Source organism: Notolabrus celidotus, chromosome 16 (genome assembly GCF_009762535.1).
Source record: "Notolabrus celidotus isolate fNotCel1 chromosome 16, fNotCel1.pri, whole genome shotgun sequence".
Classification (NCBI taxonomy): Eukaryota; Metazoa; Chordata; class Actinopteri; order Labriformes; family Labridae; genus Notolabrus; species Notolabrus celidotus.
In genome coordinates this window covers 21,173,082-21,198,088 of record NC_048287.1, presented here as the reverse complement: position 1 = coordinate 21,198,088, position 25,007 = coordinate 21,173,082, and the positions used below count along the sequence as shown (strand labels likewise).

The following is a 25,007-nucleotide window of genomic DNA, read 5'->3' as shown; positions in this document are numbered from 1 at the left end:
AAGTTCAGAATAACTATTCCAGTTAAATCAAATCATTGTCAGACTACATCCTGTTGGTGGTGTGGTCCTTACTAGTGAAATGGATGGATGGATGCAGAAGGTGACATATAGACATAGCAAATCTGTCATATCTAACAAAAACAGCCCGCCATATATTTATATTAAACCCATAGAAAGAGCTTTATCAAACCCAGAGGGGAATTGAACCCGTACAGAAGAAGGAGAAGCCATACAACCATTTAATATAGACGTATAATATGAAGCTTAACTGCAGCATTGATCTGGTGAAAGTACAGCAATGACTGTATGAAATGAAGGTACTGCCATTTGATGAAGCCTTGCGCTAGCTCATGCAGGACCTGGAAGTCATATGTCTAGCTGTAATCAGCTGACAGTCTGCCAATTGAGTCATTGTTTCTAATCACTCACAAACCAATCGCAGCCAATTCCCACAACAAGGCAGTCCATCTAAACAGGTCTTTCCTCCACACTGTTGCTGCTGCTGGCAAAGCTTTGCCTCCACCACGCCAGCCTCCTCCTCCTTTCTTGTCTAACATCTTTGCTTCTACGCTTGTGGAAGTTTTGCAGCGCGTTCCTTGGAAAGCCAGAGCAAGGCTGCTTGTCTAACCTGGGGAGCATTCTTAGAAAAAAGGCTGAGTCACTAGTGTCAGTAAATAGAAAAGTCTATGACAAGAGAGTTTGTGTCTGGAGCAGAGTTAGTGGAAACCTTAGGCTAAAAATGTGCATATGTAATAACTCAGTCTGGGGACAAAAATAGGATCACTGAAGGAACAGCTGTGAAAGGTAAACAATGATGAAATATAAATGCTTCATTCAGGTAAAGACAAATCAATATGTAGTTTTATAGCTAAACGACGCCTGACAGCAGCTATTGCAACATCAGCATCTATCATTATTATCTCCCATTTTATTTGTTTTTCATGTGCATCATCATCATTACTCATCAGTTACCACTGCAGCTCATACGTCTCTTACCGCGTAAATACTTTCTTCTGTCATGATTGTGTAATAACAGGTTGTTCATGTGCTCATGTTTCAGCTTGCATTCAGAGCTGAGAGCTGCATTAATAATACTCACTGCATGTACTCCAGGAGGATATATTTGACTTAAAAAGGAGAGGAAATTATTAAAGGTCTCCGTTCTCACATAAGAGAGATCCTCGTGTTCAGAAACAGACAAAAGCAAAAGTTGGTTTAAAGTTTGAAGCAGCCAAAAATAAATAAGAAAACTTTATCCGTTGTCTTTTTTAAAGTTGTCTGTCTTTGTCTAGACTCTGTCTCTTGTTTCATCTCCTGGTCATCTTTTAATCATGGGAATTATTTACTTCAACAATCCTCTCTCAGTCATGTGCCTCATCCTATCAGGGTCCGTTCCGATCTCCAGCGAATCTCTCAAACGTGTGTTTTCTTTAATCGAGCCCTTTATGCTTCAAAGCAAATTGGAGTTTGATTTGTTGTCTGACTCCGAGGACGTCTTAAGTCTTGAAAAGAGAGCTTGTGTGTGGAAACTCTTGACCCACAGCTCCTAGACTATAATGTCCACGCCGGTGCTTTGAAATCTCACCCAGAGTAAACTCTACGGCTAAATTGCCCTGACAAGCACTCTGGACGATGTTGTGTAAGAGAGCTGACACAAAGCCAAGACTGCGTTGGTGAGATACTTTAAGCCTCTTGACGCTGAGGGTAAAAGTGTGATAATAATAAGTGTTTCTCTTCAGCAAATCTCCCCCTTGGCCTTTCTTCGGCAGCACAGGATTCTGCGGTTGTTTGTGCTGCGCCGGTGCTATTTAAAGTTTGCAACCTGCAGTTTTAATTTAGAGCGCACAGTGAATCCTTTGAGAGGTGTTGTTGATGTGAGCGCTGTGAGACTCTGCCATCTGATCTAGTTTCTCTCTAGCACGGAGCTGTATCTTTTAGTAGTAAGGAATCCGTCTCAAAGTTCTTCGCTCTCGTAAATACCCAGAGTTCACTGCTTCCAAAAAAGGTCAAAGACTGATTTTTCTGTATGTTTTTCTTTGTGTGTTTGTGTTCATGTAGAGGTGAAAGAGTACGTGCCTCCCTTCGGAAACCTGAGGGAACACCCCTGTGTGGAGAGTATGAAGGACAGCGTTCTCAGAGACCGAGGACGACCTGAGATCCCCAACAGCTGGATCAACCACCCGGTAAGAGGCGTCGAACACACTGTACTTTAATACTGTCCATGAAAACTGCTGCCATGTACATCTCTAGAAACAAATGTTACCTACTACGCCCTTATTTTTTTAATGAAGCCATGCACACGCTGAAGTGAACTCTCCAGTTAAAGAAAGAAATGCCATCGGAACTCTGTGATGGAAAAAAATAAAATCAACAGAGGTGGAATGAAAACATACGTTAGCCTAAATTAGAAGATGGTACACAAACAGAACTCTAATGGTATCTTTCTAGCTCTTCATCCACTTAATACTTTACTACATGTTGGCTTTCAACCTTGACATACACATCCATACAATGATCAAGTGCCATGTAAGGCTAGTAATCTCCTAATTACAGTTAAGGATGTTCTGAAGCACTCATTTCCCCTTTTATTAAACATACATTTTAATTCCAACTAACTGATTGCACTAAAGGGTAGAGAATACTTTTAAATTAAGCACAATGTATTGAACATGTGATCACAGAGTCTGCGGGTAAATAGTGTAAATGTTTCTTAGTGGGGCTAAAGTTAGAAAAGCTAGCACCACCAGCCTTGCCGGTTAACATCCACATGCCTGTGCTGGTTAGATGTTGCTCTGGTTCAGTGTTTATATGCCAGTTTAACCAGACACCCTACATTAGACTTTTTCCCCTTTTTCTTGATCAACATATTGCCGAACCTGCACCAAATTTCATCCGTCAACTGTGCTTGTTTACATCCTAGTAGTAGAGCATTATAGCTTTATGGCAGTAGCCATAACCCAGAGTCAGAGTCCCAGCCAGTGGCAGATGGCTGTGCTACATTTAAGACGTAACAATTAAACTGAATTTTTGGGCCTACAATGATGAAAGTATTTTTTTATATATATATGTATATATTTAATTTTTTTGTAACAGAACAAAAAAAAAAAACAATAAACAGAAATAGGAAAGCAAAGCCCCTCCCACCTCCATCAAACTAGTTCCTGCCCCAATCTCAGTAAATGGAAGACAAAAAAGATATTAAACAGAAGGGAGAGTCAGCCACTCAACATATCATCGAACATTTGTAAACAAACAGATTTCATCGAACCGTAAACCAGGAAGGCAAAACCAGGAGTTGTATTAAAATAAACAGATAAAAGAAAAAGTGACATTTTTCAGACAAAAATCATGACACTTTGAAAACACCTAGAAGGACCTGAGTGATCATGGCATACATACACATGCATATAAACACACACATATATACATACATATATATATACAAACATACCTGCACATATTTCTGCTGTTTTAGTGATATTAAATAATTTTGTTTCTGTGTATTCCTGCTTGTTATTTTGCAGCCTGAAAGCTACCTTTTCTAATCTGGTTAGAAAACCAACCATGATGAAAGTATTAATAGTAACTGATGAGCTAATTTATAATTATTGTGCTTACTAGCGAGGCTGACAATGGTAGACTGGTGCACATCCCTCGTACCAGTAACTCATGTGACAAATAAAGTTTGAAGTAGTGAGATAGAAAATTAATCTCAGCACCTTTTTGGAAAAAATGAATCGCAGCACCTTTTACGGCATGGGGGGCTCAAGCAAAAATCAGTTACTTACATTCTTAAAAGAATCTTTAATAATTGTATACATTGTGGAGAGTGTATGAGTGGATTGATACATCCCAACTGCTGATCATTCAAACACGCATACAGCGGGGGCTAACAGGAGCAATTTGAGGTTCAGTTCCATGCCCAGTGTGTAGACAAGAGAAGCCAGGAATTGAAACAACCAATCTAAGAATACTCAACACTCTAACAAGGCTTCAGTCTACATTTGCTTTGTTAAAAACAGACAGTCCTGAATGGTATCTGTGGTCCACGGGTGAATGGCAGACGTTAATTAAAGGGATCCCCAAAAAACAAAGCAATGCTTATTGTATGTAGTGCATGGAGATGATACTATAGCATGTCTGCCAATAGCTTTACTATTTTCCATTACCCAAACAAGTGGAGTTAATGCACCAAGAAACGCAAGAAGCAAACTGATTAGTCAATCAACTTCAACCTGTACGGAATAGTTTCAACTTAAACTCTATTTCGAGCTTATTTACAACAGTGTAGAGTGAATATAGTGCTGCAGAAACACAAACTACAGCCTCTAAATGATCAACCAGTTGAATCAACACCTCTCATTCAGATTTAATGAAAACTAAAGATTGTAACCTCCATGAAGTTCAGGTTTATATCAGGACTGTTCTATCAGAATGCATCATATTAAATGTATTTTTCTTTCATTATCAAAGACATTTTTTTGTTTTCACCCAAAACAAGAAAAAACCCTGGCACATAAACAAAAAACACGTAAACAAAAGTAAACATTCATAGTAACAGCACAAGGTGATGATACATTGTCTAGGTCAGACCTCCCCAGAGTCTCAGTATTGACAGTCTCTGTGCTCCACTGCTCCCCCTGCAGGGCATCCAGATAGTGTGCGCCTCCATAGATGATTGCTGGGACCACGACCCGGAGGCCCGTCTCACAGCACAGTGTGTCGCCGAGCGCTTCAACGACATGGACTACCTGGACAAGCTGTCAGATCGCTCTGACTCGGAGGAGAAGATCCCTGAAGAAATCTTAGTGGTGGATGATGAGAAGTAGAGCTCAGCAGAAAGCTAGCCCTCCTTAGGGCTGCCAGAGCAATGACTACCAAGCAGCTGGAAGAAGAGGAAGAAACTCCAGCGGGAAGCATTGTTAGCCGTGGAAGCGTCAGAGATGTATGACGGATGTGCAAACTGGAAAATGATCAATATGAAACAAGACGTGGACTTGTGCAGAACATGAATATGAACAACAGTGACGGACTTTCTGTTTTCTTTAATATGCTTCAAAGACTGGACCAGTCCTAAACAAACAGGGAATAACGTTACAAAGCTTTTTATGACCAAATCTCTTTGCACTTTATCAATATCTATGCACAACAACTTATATGTGTATAATCAGTGCCTTTATTATTCTTAAAATACATTTCAGGTAAAGGAAAATAAAGGGAGCGCATGGATTCAGAAAGGTCTGTAAAGGGAGTGGTGCAAAATATAAAGATGCTTAATAACACTAATATCCTCTGCAGATCATATTACTGGATATTTTTATGCTCTATTTGGTGGCCTTGCATTAAATGGATATCAACCAGACCGATTCACACATGATTTCTTAGACTGCAAAGGAATAGAAGAGTGCATCTATGGCAGCAGTCTGCAGGGAAAGGTGATATCGTATCTCAAGAACCACGAAAAACAAAGACAGCAAAACCAGCCTGAAAGGAAAAGGGAACAGCTATGTTACTTTGTGTGTGTGGGTGTGTTTGCGCATATGTGTGTGTTTGTGTGTGTGTGAGTGTGTGTGTGTGTGTGTGTGTGTGTGTGTGTGTTTGAGTGTGTGTGAGTGTTTGTGTGTGTGTGTGTGTGTGTGTGTGTGTGTGTGTGTGTGTGTGTGTGTGTGTGTGTGTGTGTGTGTGTGTGTGTGTGTGTATTTTTTTAGAGGAAGCTGATATACATTTTTTTTGTATTTGATCAGCCAATAATAAGACGAATAAAAATGTGTACATAGGATTTCAAACTGGAAGCTCCAGCTCGTTCCCAAATGTGTTTATGCTTTAAAAGATGAACTTCTTTCTTACATGAGATAAATCCTGATCAGGTGATCAGACAACAATATCCATATCATTTTTGTACAAAATTGTAAAGCCATAATTAAAAGTATTACAGTGATAAGCTAACTGTGTCCCTTTGTGTTTGTGATACTATCATACTGCATCATACTGTAACCCTTTGTGCCTATTATGTCATCCCTGCAGGATGTTTTGTGACATGAATGGTAGTGACTGTTGACTTTACATTGTGACCTACTTTCATATAACATTCTGAACTATTTCACAGCCTCATACAAAATATTTTTAGCACCACTCCACCAGTTACAGCAGGCTTTGCTGCTAAAGAAGCACATTAGTCTCTAGTATCCCAGAAAAACAACACCCCTAAAACTGGATTCATTTTTTACTTTATATAATCCAGCTGAAATCAAAGGTTTGAGGTTTTGGTTATAACAACATGCCCCATGTTCAGAGTCTCCAGTCCTATAGGCCCTAGTTCCTGGTCACCAACTGACCACCAGCCTTGACACCCTTGCTGCATGTACTTCCCAACTCTACTGGCCATCTTTCCTGTCTTTAGCTGTCCTTTCTAATAATTCAACCACCATAGTACACAAACAAAAACACATCACTCCACATCAAAAAAACAACACGCTATAGTACAGTTTTAAGAATTGTATTTAAATAAGTAAAGGGTAGAGGTAGGGAGTTATGAGTAGGGGTCGAAGGAAGGAGGGATGAGTAGGGCTTGAGGAAAGGAGGGATGAGTAGGAGTTGAGGAAAGGAGGGATGAGTAGGGGTCAAGGAAAGGAGGGATGAGTAGGGGTCCAGGGAAGAAGGGATGAGTTGGGGTCGAGGAAAGGAGGGATGAGTAGGGGTTTAGGAAAGGAGGTATGTGAAGGGTTCCAGGGAAGGAGGGATGAGTAGGGGTCGAGGAAATGAGGGATAAGTAGGGGTTTAGGAAAGGTGGGATGAATAGGGGTCAAGGAAAGGAGGGATGAGTAGGAGTTGAGGAAAGAAGGGATGAGTAATGGTCGAGGAAAGGAAGGATGAGTAGGGGTCAAGGAAAAGAGTGATGAGTTTGGTTCGAGGAAAGGAGGGATGAATAGGAGTTGAGGAAAGGAGGGATGAGTAGGGGTCCAGGTAAGGAGGGATAAGTAGGGGTCAAGGAAAGGAGAGATGAGTAGGGGTCCAGGGAAGAAGGGATGAGTTGGGGTCGAGGAAAGGAGGGATGAGTAGGGGTTTAGGAAAGGAGGTATGTGAAGGGTTCCAGGGAAGAAGGGCTGAGTTGGGGTCGAGGGAAGGAGGGATGAGTAGGGCTTGAGGAAAGGAGGGATAAGTAGGGGTCCAGAAAAGGAGGGATGATTAGGGGTGAAGGTATCTGAAACGTCAGGAATAGAGGGGTCAAAACTCAGGGACACGCCTCTTGTTCAGTGACCTCTTGGTTCTTATATTTAGAGGAAAAAGAGAGGAGAGGTGAGGGAGAGTGTGAACTGAGATGAACCAGACAGGTGTGGCTAATTGTACAGGTGAAAGAGATAACGAGCTGCAGGTGATTAGATTGATTTGGAGGTGTGGTCCTGTCCCGAAACAACTTCAAAATCAGCAGTTCACTGCAGCTTTTAGCAGCTTGTATCATGGTTTTCATCCACCAGATTGTAAGGGTAAGTCCCTCCAACTCTCACAGATCATAGAGTCTATACAACTGTGAAATATATGCTTAGTTGAACATGTTAGAAGAGTTATTTATACCCTGCAAACAAGTATAAATACTAATCAAACATTAAACATAGCTAACAGCAGCAACAATCCTACATATTGATTATATTAGAAGAAGTCTTCAGTCTACACTCAGGTATCAAGAATCAAAGCAAATATATTCCTACTATCAGATAATGGCCCCTGTGAGTGTTCTTCTGCACAGTTAAGTTAGTTGTAAGACTATTTACAAATGGACCTCATTAGAAATCAATTTTGGGCAACCATATAATGACAACATGCTTTGATAGATATGAAAAATCCACATTTATTACTGAAAATATGCTACTAGACTGGAAGTAGTGATTTAATTTATTACCGTGGAAGTCCTGCTCCTGCACTATAAGTTACATAGAATTATGTTCAAGGTCGCCCATCACTCGCTCTCAGGACTCGGAGCAATGAATTTATGTTCCACTCCTGGCACACTGTGACCCAAACTTTAAATCATGTCTGCACAAGACATGCATGCATGCCCCTATGTATTATTATGGCATGCAAACCTGCATACTCCATCATGCATACGATATACACGAGGCATTTGCATGCTTCTGTTGGCAGAATCTTTCATACCTGCACTGACAACATGTTTACTCTGAGGACACAAAGATGCTGCAAAAAGGAGGTGCTGTTTAAAGTGTTGTTGATTAAAATGTGAGCAGTTCTCGCTAATGTTTTCACTTTAAGAGTGTGTGTTTGTGTGTGTGTTAGTGCTGCATGAAGCCAAGGGTACTGTAGGTACAGCAGGTGAACACAGTGTTGGCACAGACTGTGTGTGCGCAGAATATGATGCTGGCAGACCTTTCATCTTGAGCCCACAGTTGACTCAGACTGGAAAATGTGTGTATCTGTTTGTGGCTTTCTGCCTGCCTGCTTGCCTGCCTGCCTGCCTGCCTGCCTGCCTGTCTGTCTGTCTGTCTGTCTGTCTGTCTGTCTGTCTGCCTGCCTGCCTGCCTGCCTGCCTGCCTGCCTGCCTGCCTGCCTGCCTGCCTGCCTGCCTGCCTGCCTGTCTGTCTGTCTGTCTATCTGTCTGCAGGTCTATGTGTTTGTATCTTACAGGTAGCTAGGTGAAAACTGGAAACTTAGACTTGACCATAAATCAGTGCTAACAAGGTGAAAATCTGAGATTTCATAATGTATGTCTGTGTGGTCATGCCTATTTTATTGCTGATTCCCTGAACAACTGTGTGCTATTTGAGGATTTCTGCCTTGAAACACTGATTCTGCTAAGTCAAAATTGCCTCTCTTTATTCAGCAAGCATTAACCTAGGCTGCAGTTGTGTAGCATCGCTACTAAAAATGCATGAAGTGTTTTACAAATGCACTTGGGAGCAGTAGAAAAGTGATTTATCAACCACAACAGGCTGTCTGGTTGTCTCATAGGGAGATTTCCATTGCCCTTCCCACATCTTACATTCTCTATTTACATACACTATGCCAAGGGCCTGCTTGGTGTGGGCAGCACAACAAACATCACTGCAGGATATATATGCCGATGATAAATGATTTACAATTCTTGTACTATAAATGGATTAGAACAGGGGTGTCTGAAGTAACAAAAGAAACATTTTTTCTCATTTTCATAATTAAATAATTTGATGCCAACTCCCCTGCGGCACAGAAGTCAACTTCTTCAAAAAGAGATGCATACACAAGGACGTCAGTCAGTCCCTCAGGGAGCACTTGTTTTTTATTATTGACACAACATTTCGTCATGTCCAGAGAGTACAAATGATTTATTATGTAAAACACATACACCTAGAAAAATGTCTACATTTTTAGTTAGTTTGTGTAACAGGGGAGGACAACTGTAGAGTAATTAAACTTGAATCATGTAGGACACAGTCAGTAAACAATAATCCTGTTATGTTAAATCCTGTCATCCCAGTTTACCTCACAAATGGGTTCACTGAGTTTTGAAATAATCAATTGTGGTCACAGTGAAGAAAACAAATAAATCATATTGTGTGTTATTTCTCTCGGGTCTTCCCTTTTTCACAATTGTTTAGCATTAATGTACTAATTTGAGCCAGGTTTAGTGGAAACGTGCAAAAATTAAAGTACTTTGACAGTTTTTAATTACTCTCATTGTACTTGCACAGAAATGGACAATTAAGGAAATAAAAAAGATAAAAATATGTACAAGAGAGGTTAGAGAAGATTCTTGGTACCTCTCTCCCTTACTCTTCCCACCCGTCTCACAGCCTCTTCAGCCTGTTGCCATCAGGAAGGAGACTACGCAGTCTCTGGGCCAGAACCAGCAGACTGAGGGACAGTTTTATCCACCAGACAGTCAGGATGCTGAACTCTCTCCCTGTTTTGCCCCCTCTTCCCATAGTGCCCCCTTCACAGACTTAACCCGGTCACTGACCCCTTTTCTCCTCATTCCCTGCAACACTATAGCTGACCATTTCTCTGAACATCCCAAACACCTGTGTTTTATCTTTACACCAGTAGAGGGCATAGTGGTTCTACTTGAAACAGCACACAAGGCCCTCACTGGTGCCTTCTGGAACCAGCTGGGTTTCAGTGCTAAAGAGCAGCATCCAATGAGCTGCTGTTTGTGCTTTGAGGGTACAAAAAAAAAAATGGAGGCACTGCGCTGTGAAAATGAAGGGTCTGAGTGCTGGATGTGACAGGTCTTTCCATTACTGAGAGTCACACTGAGTCACACTAACCAGTCACCAACACTGGAGTCATTTTGTATCCTGGTGGGACCTAATTGCATTTAAACAGCTGCTGTTGGCAAGCATAACTTAACATTTTTCTCCCTCTGATTCCTTCACTCTGCAGAGTCTCTCTCCCTCATTTAATTTCACACGGCAGCCTCCGTCACTCGCCTGTCACTGTGCATCATAAAGTGTAGGCTCAAGATACAAGTGTGCAGCCTTCTGTGAGCACTGGTTAAACTCCACACCTGCAGGGGGTTGCATGTATTCTCAGTCGGCCACTCAGTCATGATACTCTCTAACCCGATTAACCCTTAGAGTGGGAGGCAGCAGCTTGCACAGCGTCTCGCCAGGAACAGCTCGTCACTGCTCACACATATTTATACCAATACACTCACTCAACCCTGAGGTGGTCTTATTAATCCAGAAGGAGATACACTCCTGCCAAAGTCGCTTATCATTTCTGTATGCTGGTTGCCATGGTGATGTCTCATACATCAATCAAAATGGTTGAGGAGTGGGTTGGTTGGTGTGAGCAGTAAAATATGTCTTAAGCTCCGGCAAGTTTGATCATAAAAAATATTACTGATAATTTCAATTTGACCTCCTCCCCAGGTCAAGTCAATAGTCAGGCCATATCCCCAGGGTTGTATGTCAGGAGTGTCCCCAGGGTGGCAGGGCCCCTGAAATCTGATTGGCCAGCCAACCCATAATCCTAAACTTTGATATAGTTTGTACTTTTGGGAGTTTAAGAGACACACCTTTCTTTGAGTCCCAAATTTAAGCATGGAGGGTTTGTGTGTTGATAGGTTTTCATTCATGCCCCATCAGTGCTAATTATGTTGCTTCCCAGGAGTTTTCAAACTCTCTTATCATTCCTGTTGTAGATCACCTGCTACCATGGACTGCTTAACTCCAACTGCTACAATTATTAATATCAGTCTTTCTCATATTATCATTGTTGTAATTGTAAATGCTAATATTAGACCTGTTTGACTCCAGTGGCTTAATAACTATTATTAGTCCTATTTATCATCATTATCATTATAGTTGCTGTCGCTGTCACACATATCTATACCATAGCTATTGGCATTGTTGCTATGAATTTGATGTCACTTGTTTTTTGGTTTGTCTCTATACATCACTCTCTTTCAGCCCCCCCCCCCCCCCCCCCCCCTATTCTACCCTCTTGACCCATCCAGTCATGGCACATGGCTGATCACCAATGATCCTGATTCTGCTCAAAGTTGCCCGTGGAAAGAAAACATGTCCTTGTCAATGCCGAATGTTGCCAAGAACATGTTGGATGAATGTGTGGTCTCTCTATATCCCTGGTTCTCACCTAGTGCAGCCTCAGGACCCAGGACCACCTCTTTAATGACAGTCATGACCCAAGTTTCTGAAATTTAGTGAAGTAGTGTTACCGCCACCACTGTGTTAATGTGTGATTAATGTATAGACAAAACCTTTGTTATGCTATGGGACTTTAGAAATAAAATTTGGTTGGCTGCTTGGTGGAGTTGAATGGTTGGTTGGTTGGTTGGTTGTTTGTTTGTTAGGCTGGTTGGTTAGTGGGTTAAATGGTTGGCTTAATGGAAGTTAGGTTAAACGGTTGGTTTGTTACATGGCTGTTTGGCTAGTCTGTTGGTTGGCTGTTTGATAGGATGGTTGGCTGGTTATTTGTTTGTAAGGTTGATGGGCAATTGAATGGTTGGTTGGTTGGTTGGTTGGTTGTTTATGTTGGTGGGTTGAATGGTTGGCTAAATTGTAGATTAGTTAAATGGGTGGTTGGTTGGCAGGTTGGTTATTTGATAGGTTGGTTGACTGGTTGGCAGTTTAATGGTTGGTTATTTGGCTGGTTGGTGGTTGCATGGTTGGTTAAACGGCTGGTTGGTTGGTTGTTGAGCTACACGCATGCAAGCTGTACTCTTTACATGCTCGCCCCACACAATTTCCACAACCACCTGACAAACAATTCCCTCTGTTCTCAACTTCCACTCTTTCACTACCACTGCTGCCCTGCACATGTACTGAGTTCATACTTTTAGCTCAAATATTACCCAGCATCCAGGTTTCTAAAGGGGTTCTAGATATGATCTTATCCCTCCTTTATATTTCTCCATGTAAACTGTCTACGGATTACTATCTATGAAATATGATTAGTGAAGACAGAGAGGATAAACAAATGCTATTTGCACACTTAGACTTTTTGCCACACCTGCATTAGTCAGTGCCCCAGTTTTACCACCCCAGTCAAAAAAAATCTTATCACGCCCCTGTTTCCCCCACATGGTGGTTTACACATCTCATTTCTCCTTATTTCAAAGTACCATGTGATTTAGATGTTCACTTCACATATTACAAAGCAGCACTTGAGATGTGTAGCCCAGCTATTGGCAGCAATAGTAACAGCAGTGGGAGCCACATTTTTGAGGAAACTTTAAGGCCCAGAGCCACGATTGGATGCAGCAATTGTCCAGGGGATGATGTGCCTGTTAAGATAAGAGCAGCAGGCAGCCAAGGCCTGGAGACAGAGAGAAGAGTTGGTGCATTAGGAGCCATTACCCCTGCTGTCCCCTTGCACATTTTCGTCTGATGGCTTTGGACTTGATAGTGCAGATATTGCTTTAATTTCCTTATGCCTGAATAGGGTATTGTGTCTCAGCTTGCAGCCTATTCTGTGGTTTAAAAGACAAAATCAGCCGACCAAGGACAAACACAGATTTGTCACCAATCACAGAATGTTCAATCTAAAGGTGTTTTTCAGGAAGAGTGTTTGGTTTACATTTAGCAAGACCAGTGCTTGGCAGTAATATTGCGTTTTCCCGTCCAACAAAAGCAGGAATGATTTGATCATTTCAGCCAACAAGGGCGATGCCATTCTGCTTAATTCCCAGCATCAATCATCCTCTAGTTGTATGTAGGGTTTAATGATGATTCGGGACTAATTTGGCTCTGTATATCCTTTAATCTGTGCTCCAGATTAATTTGTCTATTTAGAAATAATTTACTGATTGCTTCACCATGCCAGTTAATGTTGCATGAGAGACCACAGCAGACGTTAATCTCTGCAGTTAAAAACCTGTTTTGACTTCAGAATGTTTTCCTCAGAGGTCAACCAAAGTCAGCGCAAGACATAAGAGGCAGTCATGATAAGAGCAGAAGGAAACTGAACACCCTTCATTTACTTTTATCAGCAAATGTTGAATGTGGGATGACTAAGAAAGTGAAAATATGACAAAATGGTGGTAATAATAATCCATCATTGTTATTAAAGCTCCACTACGCTGCTGCAAATTGGATTTATTGTAAGAACATTCTTCAAGCACAGCAGACATATTGAATTTCAGAAAATCAGAGGTGTATTCATAACATTATTATTCGCTGCATTCCATTTATATGAGCCAGTTTCAGGGCTGTGGTGTTGTGCATGCTTACTCATTGGGAAGGCTCACTGGCATGCTGGGCAAAATTGAGATTTAGCAAAGGTTATCATCCGTCTTGAAAATCAAAATATGTATTGTGGAAGGGTTTTTTATCAAGAGCATATATATGCTAACCATGAGGCCATATGAGAGTGCAAAAAAAATGCTGTTCCTTTATTGTCCACTTATGTCTGGCTCCAAAAACAAAGGAAACCCTATTAGGACCCTTATTAAAATTCCCATTGTAAGGGCAGTACGTTTGTTCTGTGTGGCCTCACCTCCCCTCTTTTCTGTGTCACCTTTTCTCTTAAAGGTGGTTCTAACTAAGACAACAGGGTTCACCTGGTCTTGGGCCTTCGAACACATACTGCTGCCTCCAGTAGTGGAGACACATTTTGAGTTGGGGGACTGCTGCCCCGCCGCCTCTCCTTTAGGGGATGGATTGTGCTTTTGGTGTGTTTTTTTCATTTAGACTTCAGTTGATCTTTTGTTAAATTATTTAATTATTTGTCTAATTTTTTATGAAATCCTATTTGTTAAGTGTTATAAGGTGTTTTGTGATTTCATATGTGTCTTGGTGTGGATTGTTGTAAGACCCACAGGGCTGTCTCAGGGTGGGGCATGACACCATTGTTACAGCAGAAGTCCAGCACTCAGACTTGAGTCCAACTTGAGTCCTGATTTTCAAGACTCCTGACTCAAGTATTGACTGCATTAGGACTTGTAAGATGAAAGACTCAGATTGTATATTAATCTAGACTGTTTTAATGTTCGTTACATTTTTTTATATGAGGTCCTAATTATTTTACTCAGTTTCAAGCAAAGGCTGTCCTGTGTATTTTGCCTGCATGCACATTCAAGGTCCTGTTAAGTTACAGTTCCTGCCAGGATAAAGCTTCACTTGGAATTGTGTGTTTTGCTTCTAAATATTTTACAGTAATTTCAAGAAAGAGCTGTGCAGCATGTTGGATATGTAAAAGAACCATCAAGGAGAAAAGCAGGTCAAGCTCAAACTTGACATCTGATCAAGGAACCAAGAAAATTAAGTGAGATGCTTATGTTACTTAGACTTTTCCCCCACAGGATTAGAATCAAAGTGTTGATTAAAGAAATGGGTTTTCTACACATGTAAAGGTCCCACATAGTTAGTGCTGGTTCAGACTGTCAATAGTTTGGAGTGAAACAGTGCCAAACTTGAAAAAAATTAATAACATCAGAAATGAGGATTCATCTCAGACCTGGACTCGGGTAATAGGGAGTCAACTCTGACTAAACTTAGATTCTTCTCTGGGGACTTGGACTCACTGAGGAACCGGGACTCGACTGAGACTTAAGATCTAGTAACTCAACTTGAACACTGCAGCCTGGTATGAGAAAACATTTCTGTCTCTATATCTCATTTCTTTATTCACAACAACTGAACATTGTCAATTTTTTCCAGAACTCAGCCATAATTACATTCATATTATTATTATTATAATATTTCATACAATTATTAGGGGAATGGCTGATTTGACTAACAGGTTGGTGCTGCAGCTGTTTGTAAGATGGCTATGCTACAGCCCCCTCGAGGTTCAAGGTTACTGTATTTGTACAAGTAGATTTGGTTTGCAGTGAGTGAGTCAGCAAGCTTTCACACACACGCACACACACACACACACACACACACACACACACACACACACACACACACACACACACACACATACACATACCCAAATAGCACAGGACAAGACATGATAAACAAAGTGACAGTAGTGCCTGGTACTAAAAGGGTAATTCTCAGTCAAAAACCAAATAGATAAAAAATAAGCCATCAGTAAAAACAAGGTAAAATAGAAAAGCACCACTGAGCCACAGTTGTCCCAAATGTGCCATCAGTAAAAACAGATAAAGGCAAACCAGCTAAAAAGATCCATAGTCAATAAATAGTATTACAGCCTTAGTGCTGTATTTATTTGACTTTTTCCTTGCCGGTTTCTAGATTAGCCAGAAGTTAGCTTGAGCATTTGCAATAAGGCGGCCACCAACTTTGGGTTTCATTGCACCTCTTCAGAAACCAATGGGAGACATTACTGACATTATTACTAACATGCTTATTTGATGTATTGCTGAAACATGAATGAGAAATTGATTTCTTAGCTCATGTCTGTTCATCAGTCATTAAGGACAGACGCCTAACTGTTACATGCTGACAGCTTTATTAGCCATAAAGTACACAGCAGAAGGTGGTTAGCTTAGCCAATAGCCTGTATACAACAAGTTAGACAGATTACACATTAGACAGACATTAAATATAATTAATCTTAAATGTCCGACAGTCCACCACAAACATTACAGTCTCGTCTCGTCATGTTAACGAAAACAAAACATGTTTTTCTGTACTTCGATGTATTTTTAGCGTGTCATCATCTTGTCTTCAGCATGAAAAAAAGGTCATTCACTGATGACTTTTTATCAACATGATTTTCATACAGAATTAGGACTAGACTAAGTCACCTTTTGTCATCTGGTGTCATTTTTTTCTGCTTCAAAACGTAGGAAATATAACTCCAGGGGGATTGACTCTCCTTTAGGATCCAGCCTCTCGTGGCCATTGGAGGAATTACAGTTTTTGGCACTTCAAAATTAACTTCATTTATAAGCTGCAGATGTTGCTTTGCATTGCTTTGCACAAAGACTGGGAAGCAGCAGAAAGTGTATAATTATGCTGGCTGTATAAGAAAATGTTTACTTATCTTCCTCATCTCGAAAGATCACAAATCAAGGTGTAACCTATTTGTTTGCATTGAAACATTAATGGTATCATTTTAATCCTTCATGTTTCTGAACTTGCTGTTTCTGCCTGCCTCCAGTTTTAATATCATCTTATCTAACCATCACTTGCCTGTAGCTCATCATTTGATGAACAGATATGAGAATAATGTATCTCGTTTTATGCAACTCTCTTGAGGGAAGATAATAGCCACATTCCCCAAATGTCAAAGCTTCCCTTTTAAATCGCTATATAGAGTTTGGCTTATTTTTGTCTTCTATTCTATCCGGGAGTACGACACCACTCAAATAAGCAGCTTAGCTGTATGTGTTGAATAACCTTTTCATATTGCATCCCCATTATAAGGGGCAAAGATTTGTAGTTTTAAGATTTAAATGTCTTTTGTTTCCTCTAAGTGCACAATACAGACATTGTCTGCAATGACATCACAGGCACTAAACAGCCTGCAGAGGGATGGCGGTCTCTACCCCTCTCTCTTTCCCCTCCACCCTGTCTCCCTTATCATTGCCCTAGCATTGCCTCCTCTCTGCCCCATCCTCATCCCATCCAGCTATGTTTAACTTTATTTTGGAGGCGTGAATTTTGTTCTGTCAGATGACCGATTGAGGGCAACCAGGAGGAGAATCGATTGGACACGGCCTGAGCACAGAGATGCATAGTCCTGAGCGAGGGGCCACTTGGTATTGAACCACTGCTGTTTGGTCAGAGAGAAAGAGAAGAGTGGGCCTTTTTAATTTAATGTATTTTCCCATAAAACAAAAGTCCATTAAAACAAAAGGGAAGAATAAAAGCTGGATTGAAGATAGGGAGGGGTTAGAAACTGTCTTTGAGAAAAGATAAATTATCCTATTTATAAAAAAGACATTTCAGGGTTTTCATTCATGCATGATCTGAGTATGAACTTTCAAAAGAATTAGACGGACATGCTTCCCAACCTCAAAAGTAGAATGCCATTGATTTGTCCTGCTCCTATCTCTTTTGAATGCTGCTGCTGTAATTTTGCCACAGAGGTTTCACTCCTGTCACTGAACCAACATCACATAAATCTGTTGTCTTGTGAAACGAGACGGCAACGTGTCGGCCACTCAGGAGAGTGAAAGAGGGGGGTCATTTGTCAACCCAGGGCTGCTGGGAAATTGGGAGACATACTTCAATTGTCAACACGTGAGTCATATTTTTTCCCTCCTGCAGGGATAATGTCAAACCAAGTTCAACTGTTTACGACGCACGACTACATTTCTCATATCTGAATGGCAGGGCCCCCTCCAAAGACACCACGTAGAGGCTGCTCAAACCGTGCTGGAGCAGTGGAAATGTTGATAAGGCTTGCCGCTATTCTGAGGAGGGAGGAATGCATGCCAACTTTTTTAGAGTCTGACATTCTGCCTGCAGACAGTTGATATCTCTGTTGAGCTCCGGTTTGGTACCTCAATCCTCCTTATTTTCCCCCTCCATCACTCTTTCCTGCTCTTGCTCGATGCATTAAAACTTTTTTTCTAAAACTTTTTTATGCAGCATGCTGATAGAATTTGAAGTATTGCTGCAGGCATCGTCAGCGCTGACAGGTCACAATCAATGTTGATGACTGTGGTGAACTGTGGATGCTGCGTGCAATTTTCTTCAAGTACGGTGGTATATTTTTCAGAGGTGTGCAGAAAATAAGATCAAGTGAAAGTTTAATTTCCTTGTCAGTGTTTAAGGCTGTGCATTCAGACGCTAGAGGATTTACTTCTTCAGCTCTATAATTGCATGATAATGATGTAATTTCATGGGGTAATTAATGTGATTGAATCCTGATTGAAAATTAAAAGGACTGATTCCATGACTGTGTTATTATTTGAAACTATGATTCAGGGAAATGCAAGGAGCTTACTTTATCCAAACACTGATATATTCCCATGTATTTTTTATCGAAGTGTTCAAAAAAGAAGCCTGCATTGACAAGATTATTGCACTGATTGCTTTGTTCCTTCTTCAAGAAAGAAAGAATTACTGTAGTCGGGCAAAAAATGAAACAAAATTTACAATCGAAACTGTCACTGTCTCTGCTGCTCACAGCCTCACAGAGAGACATAACTTTTCATATGCTTTGGAAAATGACAGATGAATGCCATGAATGCAATTGCATCCTGAGGCAGATGCAGCTTTATAAATCGAGCAAAAGCTCTCTGATCTGCGGGATGATAGATCACATTGTATTCTGTAACAAAATATAGGAACTTAGAGCACTGTTTCATTTCTTATCACAACAAGCAAAGGAGTCTGAGCCCGCCAAAGAAGGGTGTATATGAATGGCTAAGTGATGCACTGCTATACATAATCACCCGTGGCATTATCAAGATTAACAGTCCTATCATACAAGGTGAACATGCTGTGACAGCACGCCTTCCATCAAAGTCAAAATGAAGATGTTGTGCAGAGGGTGGAGTATTCTCCCCACCGTGTTGCCTGGTACGGAGTGGGTCATGTTCACATCTAGTAGATTAAACTGCCTCTCTGAGCCCCATTGACTGCTGAAGAAATGAGGCATGCTCAGAGTGAAATGGGGTGTCACTGATGAGGGCACCCAGGTAGCCCTATGCACTCAGTGAAAGGCCCCACATCCTCCAGCAGGAGTTACCTTAGGTCATTACTCATGTTTATTTTTCTCATTGTCTGACTCATCACTTGGACTTGTTGTCATAGAAACTAGTATGAAACCTGAATACATTTCTATATTAAATAAACTCTATATACCACACATGACTGGACATTGAGCTGATAATTATGATGCTCCACAACAGAAACAGACTCATATCTCGCTATTTGCAGGTAAATAAATACTTCCCAACAGCACACCTCAATGGGATGCTAAGTAGTTTTCTTTAAGTGCTCTCATTCCTGTTAATGATTGCGGTGCAGATCGACGTGTGCAGTGGCGATCCCCAGGCACTGGCTAATCATTCCCTTCCGCTGGATCACACAGACAGACTCCATGGAGTCTTTTGTAGCTTCACGATGAGCAAAACATCCTGTTCTGACACACTTTTTCATCAAACACAGAAGAAAACCTCTCTTGTTTGGTTCTAGATTTGGATGATGCAAAATGTATTTCTTTATCAATAACACATGAGAGGGAGGGATGTTATACTGAGTATCAGCAAGGCTGTTTTGCTCACAGACATGAGGCTGCAGGCAGTGCTGAAGATATTCACAGGGTGCTGATATTCAGGACAATAGCACATTTTACAGTTTGATATTGCTTTTAAACAGCAGTTCTACAAATGGTATTGAGTCATAAATATTAATAATAAACAACATTTATTTGCCCCATCAGCATGATTAGTTGCACAACTTGTCTGATATGGAACTGTTGTCAAGCAGCCCAAATATTATTGTGCACACTTGCTGCTTGGTAGACCAATTTCTTCACCAGCATTTCTAGTTCCACAGCTTGACTATCTACATATCGCAAAACACTGGTGACTGTGTAATGTGTGCAGATATATCTGCATGTTTAAATTTATCATGGTAAAAAGGAGTCTATTGACAGTTCCTCAAGTGGCCTGCCAACTCTAAATTTAATCAACGGTACTCGGACCCCATTAGAAGGAGTGATACTTATAGTTAAAAATCCCATTGCTGTTGTATTGTGTAACTGCACTCATGGAATGCTTCTAACCCAATCAGATGTCATGTTTGGAAGTAACTGTTTAATTGAAAATAACCCCAAAACAATCTCAACATAAAATCTTGGTCCTAAATGTCCTTTCTTCCACAGGAAGATGTTGGGTTGAAGACTCAACACAGGTGTGGGAGAGTTTGACTCTGTTTTTTATCTTTGTGATGGATTGGCAATCAATCCACTGTGTTTCTGCCTTCCACCCACTGCATGCTGGGAAAGGCTCCAACCCCTTCTAATGACCCTCAATAGGACAAAGTGGGCATAGATAAAACATGGATCTATAATCCTCATTTGTGATCCCCGCCCCCTGCTGCCATCGCACAAAGCCTCCTCTGAGGTGTGTTGCAAGGATGTCAGAGATCTGGGAACATGATGTGCCCCACTTCTCACACATCCTTCAAACTGCAATCCTTTGCCTTTTAAAGAAATTACAAGATCAGATTCCGATTCTACTGTGCACTTGATGTACCATCTGCTTTATATTGAAGGCCTCCCTATACAAATGCACAGCAACTATGCTTTTATCAGTGGCTGCATATTAACGGAGGATTCTTCGCTTTGTCCCACATGCTTACATAACACCGTGCACAATTGATTGAGAGATCTGAGATTATTATGCATCTGAGACAAATTGCTGAATGCAGTCAATACAAGATAATACTCTACCTGCTTGCAGGATTCCATTGGTGCACCATTTCCAGTGGTGCCAGTAATTTGTCAAAATGAAGTTTGATGATCATAATTGTCTTGACCCGTTGTGACTTTTCTCTCCCTCTCTTGCAGCTTCACACCCTCGCACACTCAAAGCAAAGAGAGATGACACAGAGAAAGGTGCAAAGAGTGTTTCATGGCAGGCATCTTAAGCTTTTTTAGCACGACTGGCCTTTGGCAAAGTAAAGAAGTGAAGACACCTAAGAATGCCAAGCATAAACTCTGCAAAGTTTAAGAAAAAAGAAAAAAAAAAAGAAAAAAAAAAAGACAAAGCAAACACAAAGAGTCGAGCCCGCCTCCTGAGACGGAAAGCAAAGCTGCCCTGCCTGGCAACAGCCCTCATTTTGGCTGCCTCTCATCTGGGCTTGGCCTTTTGACAATAGATGCGATTGAAGCAATCTTCACAGCCTGCATTTCTATTTGTCTGAAAGGTCATCCATTCAAAAGTTGAAGGTAGAGGGGAAAGGGTGAAGGGGTAGGTTGCTCATCTGGGTATAAGCAGGCATTGATGAATGGCCGAGGAGCTGTGTGCATATTCTGGTATATACATTAAGATGCTTTTATCAGCATGCATGTGTGTGGCATCACACGGGTTTGCATAAATATGGGTGTTTGATTTTCTTTTTTTTTTGTAACACCGAGCCTCTGCATGACACCGTCTATAATTTCTTTATGAATCCAAAACTCTTATCCACTTCTGCCACTCCTCACTCCACTCCACAATGACCCCCATCAATTTTCATAATCATCTTTTTTACTCTCCTTTCTTATCGGCCTTTTATCTCTCCTCCTCTCAGATGCCGCAGTCTCATCTCCCTCTTATCTCCTCCTCGTCTCCACAGAAGATAGCCTCGATCCACAGCTGCACTAAGCCGGCTCAAACTTCAGTCCAATTCTTCTACATGAATATTTCATTTACATTTTTTAAACCATCATCATCTTACGGGTGACAGGGTAGCTGTAAACACTGCTGATGGAAAGTAAGGAAAGGAAATTGGGCTGATGTCGGAAGTTTACAAACCATAAAATGAGCAATTCTTGAATCAAAGTTTGTAGCTAAAAGAGGATATAATTAACAACTTGTCTGATTTTGAGAACGCAAAAGCATGCAGCCCTTCTAAATCAGACATCTGATAAGTATTTACTGCCTGAGTGTGCTGCTTATGTTTCAACACCCCCATAAATTACCTCAAGCAATTGGCATTGAAATAAGCTGCAGTACATAAACACTATAAATTCATAATTTTGAATTTATAATCTCATTTTGGATGCCAGTAATTCATTTATGCTGCCACATTATTAGAAAAGGCTCCACTGGTTGTACTGTGACCTGAGAGTAACCTCAGTTCAACATGAACGTGTGCCACTGGCTTTATCAGAATAAGCATCATTATTTGCAAAAATGTCAGAGGAGATGAGGAAACACCTTATTTTACCTACTGACTTCAAAGCAAGTTGTCTCTATCTATTACAATACAAAGAAGAGGACTGTTGCACTCTTGTTTCCCTCCTTCGAGAGTGAATCACATCTCAGATAAATCAATAATGCTTCCTGCCTCTGTCTTGTGGTTATATGAAACAGTACTAGCAAAAAATGAATGTGCACTATCAATCAAAAACCTGAGCATTTATTTGATATGTTTGAAAAAATCATATAAATAAAAGAAAGGTATCTCACTCCTACACAAGCTCTCAAGGCTTCGGGGAGAAAGTTGTGAAAGTACATCCTGAGTTTAAGAGAATGATGAATGCTGTGTTCTTGCTGTTGCTGGGGGACATAATAATGATGAGACACATCAATCTTTATTACCACTCCAGCACCCAGTCCAGAACATCCAAGGGCAACAGAAATATTGCACTCACAGAGAACATTTATCTTCACACACCTGCCTATAGCTTTGAGCTGGAAGGAAGTAGATTTCCTCTGTGTCTGCACTATGTGCACATTATCTTTTTTTGTTATTATAAGAAAAATGACTAATTCCACTCTATAACTCCCAGCCAAGTAATAGGGATTTTATTTATAGTGAGCACGAGAATGACTCAATTTAATATATAACAGGGGATTATCCTTATTTCAATCAGATGCAGCCATAAATTACTGAGTCTCTATTGGTAAGTTCAGCTGACAATCCAGCCAGTGCTGCTTTTTAATTTGCTTAAGGTCATAAATCCCCGCCCCCTCTTACCTGTCGATCTGTGAGAGGCCACCATTGCTTTCCAGCGCCCCGCCTGCCACGCACATCCCGCCCCTTTCCACCGGCGTTCAATCGGCAGGCAATTTGACTGTTGCAGGCTCGGTATGTGGCGCATGAGTGTGCATTTCGGGATGTAACGCCTGTCTTTTGGAGTACCCACACTGAATTTGAACAGAAATACATACCTGGTGGACTCACAAGAGAGAACACATTGACTAAAGGAGTTTACGAGGGTACGGAGAGGAGGGAGACACGGGAGCGTGGCAGGAGGGACCGACACCGCACGCAGAAATGGCGGAGCACCACACAGCCAGCGACGGCAAGCAGCACAAAGCGTCCACCAACGCCGGGGGCTCGGTGCACGGGAACAGCAGACCCGGCGCCGCAAGTGGAGGAGGGGGGAAAGGAGGCCTGTCTGGCGGGCTGACACAGCCAGCAGGGTGGCAGTCTTTACTCTCCTTTAGCATTCTTTTTCTGGCCTGCCTGGCGGGATTCAGCTCCAGACTTTTCGCCGTGATCCGGTTCGAGAGCATCATCCACGAGTTTGATCCATGGTAAGCTAATGTCAGTGCAGACTGAGTGCCCGGGATCAGTTGCTTTTAGTGGGAATGAGAGACAGAAGGATTATTAAAATATAATATGCATGCATTTCCCTTCATTATGTCCCTCCTTTTGAAGTCAGTGATTGTTTTGATTGCAGCTTTTTCCTACTTACTTTACTACTCCACTGTCCAACAGCAGGATCTGTCTCTGATGTTATGGGGGGGACATATGCGCTCAGCTGCGTGATGTATCGTCTCAAAGACCTTGACATTTCAATGAGATGATCTCGAGCGACACGCACTCAGCTTGTCAGGTTTGACCACTGTAACATTATGTACATGTAAGCTTTCTCATAACAATAAATATCAGCCTCAGTGAGCCGCACGGGGACGCTTCAGCTGCAGGTGCAGGTGCAACTTTGTTTGGATTGGAGGAACACGCGAGGGAATCACTTGCAGGGAGACGTGCGAGATTTCCCTGTGCTGTGCGTGCTTTTATTCATTGAAAATGTAATTCAGAATGAGCGGGTGAAGTTAAAGAATGGTAGCTTCTGTGGGAGCGTTGGTCGATATGATTGATCCAGGCTGCTGGAATAGATTCTATGAGACTTTAACATAACTTGCTGTTGATTTCTATAAATTGCGAATTGGAAGAAAGCCTACCAGCTGTTTCCAAGCTCATCACAGCAGCAGCCTGCTTTAACCCGGAAGCCAGCTGATCCGGTCTTGTCTGTCTGCCATCACAATGGAGGATTATTCCGCTTTGTAACAGTGTCACATGGGGCCCCACAAGTGTCCGCCAGCCTCCCTGCCAGCCTGCTTGCGATGCACATGCACAGTCACTCCCTCGGTGCTCTCACGCACTCTCTCTGTGGAGACGGCACGACTGATGCATTCATTTATTAATTTTCAAGGACAGGTGCTCCATCTTGTTCAGGGTGACACTTGCCTCTTCAATTATGTTGATAACTTGATTGCATTTTATAGCCTACAAGGGCCAAGGCTTACGGCTTTCAGGGGTCCCGCATGGTTCACAAGAGCATGATCCTGCTCAGAGAATGGAGTTAACACCAAGGACTGACCTTAGCACCAGTAATGAGCAGCTTCTCTTCCCCTATTCCCACACACTCCATAGACTGTGCATGCTTTTTTTTATTTTTTACTACTTTCTGTTGAAAGCACTCTGGGTGGTGGTACAGTTTGATATCTGGCTGCATTTCGTAGTGAAATTGGGGGCAGTTTTTCTGTCAGTATGAGGCACTAAAGCAGCATCAGTTCTCACAGTCGCTGAGTTCAAACTGCACAGTTCTTCAGCTCCATGTTACAGAGGAGAAAGCTAGGCAACCTTTGATATTCCAAACTTTAAAAGCCCTTGTATCTCTGTGTGTAGTTATCATTTGTTCAGCTCAAAGATATTCTCTTCACCCAGAAAACAAAACAATGC

The 25,007-nt window shown here is 41.5% G+C and overlaps 2 protein-coding genes and 1 long non-coding RNA gene across 5 annotated transcripts in view; all 3 read left to right on the top strand.

The window, feature by feature from the left end:
- LOC117828471 (TGF-beta receptor type-2-like) overlaps nt 1-5,946 on the top strand; it is a 44,418-nt gene extending 38,472 nt beyond the window's left edge. The window contains exons 6-7 of one of the 2 annotated variants that reach the window (XM_034705627.1): nt 2,059-2,183; nt 4,647-5,946. In XM_034705627.1, coding sequence (XP_034561518.1) covers nt 2,059-2,183; nt 4,647-4,829 — 308 coding nt within the window. In that variant the 3' untranslated portion in view covers nt 4,830-5,946. The remainder of the gene's footprint in view (nt 1-2,058; nt 2,184-4,646) is intronic. The other variant, XM_034705628.1, reaches the window with a different exon arrangement.
- Nucleotides 5,947-7,428: 1,482 nt separating this feature from the next.
- LOC117828160 lies at nt 7,429-22,506 on the top strand. Of its 2 annotated transcripts, none has more exons than XR_004634343.1 (3): nt 7,429-7,484; nt 20,896-20,943; nt 21,621-22,506. It is a non-coding gene; the product is annotated as an uncharacterized LOC117828160 (long non-coding RNA). The 2 variants fall into 2 exon arrangements; XR_004634342.1 differs by having other exon boundaries at nt 7,460-7,484; nt 20,896-21,363.
- A 557-nt stretch (nt 22,507-23,063) lies between these two features.
- LOC117827908 (dolichyl-diphosphooligosaccharide--protein glycosyltransferase subunit STT3B-like) overlaps nt 23,064-25,007 on the top strand; it is a 129,330-nt gene continuing 127,386 nt past the window's right edge. Inside the window, 1 exon segment of the mRNA XM_034704757.1 lies at nt 23,064-23,575. Within this exon segment, the coding sequence (XP_034560648.1) occupies nt 23,313-23,575 (263 nt within the window). The 5' untranslated portion in view covers nt 23,064-23,312.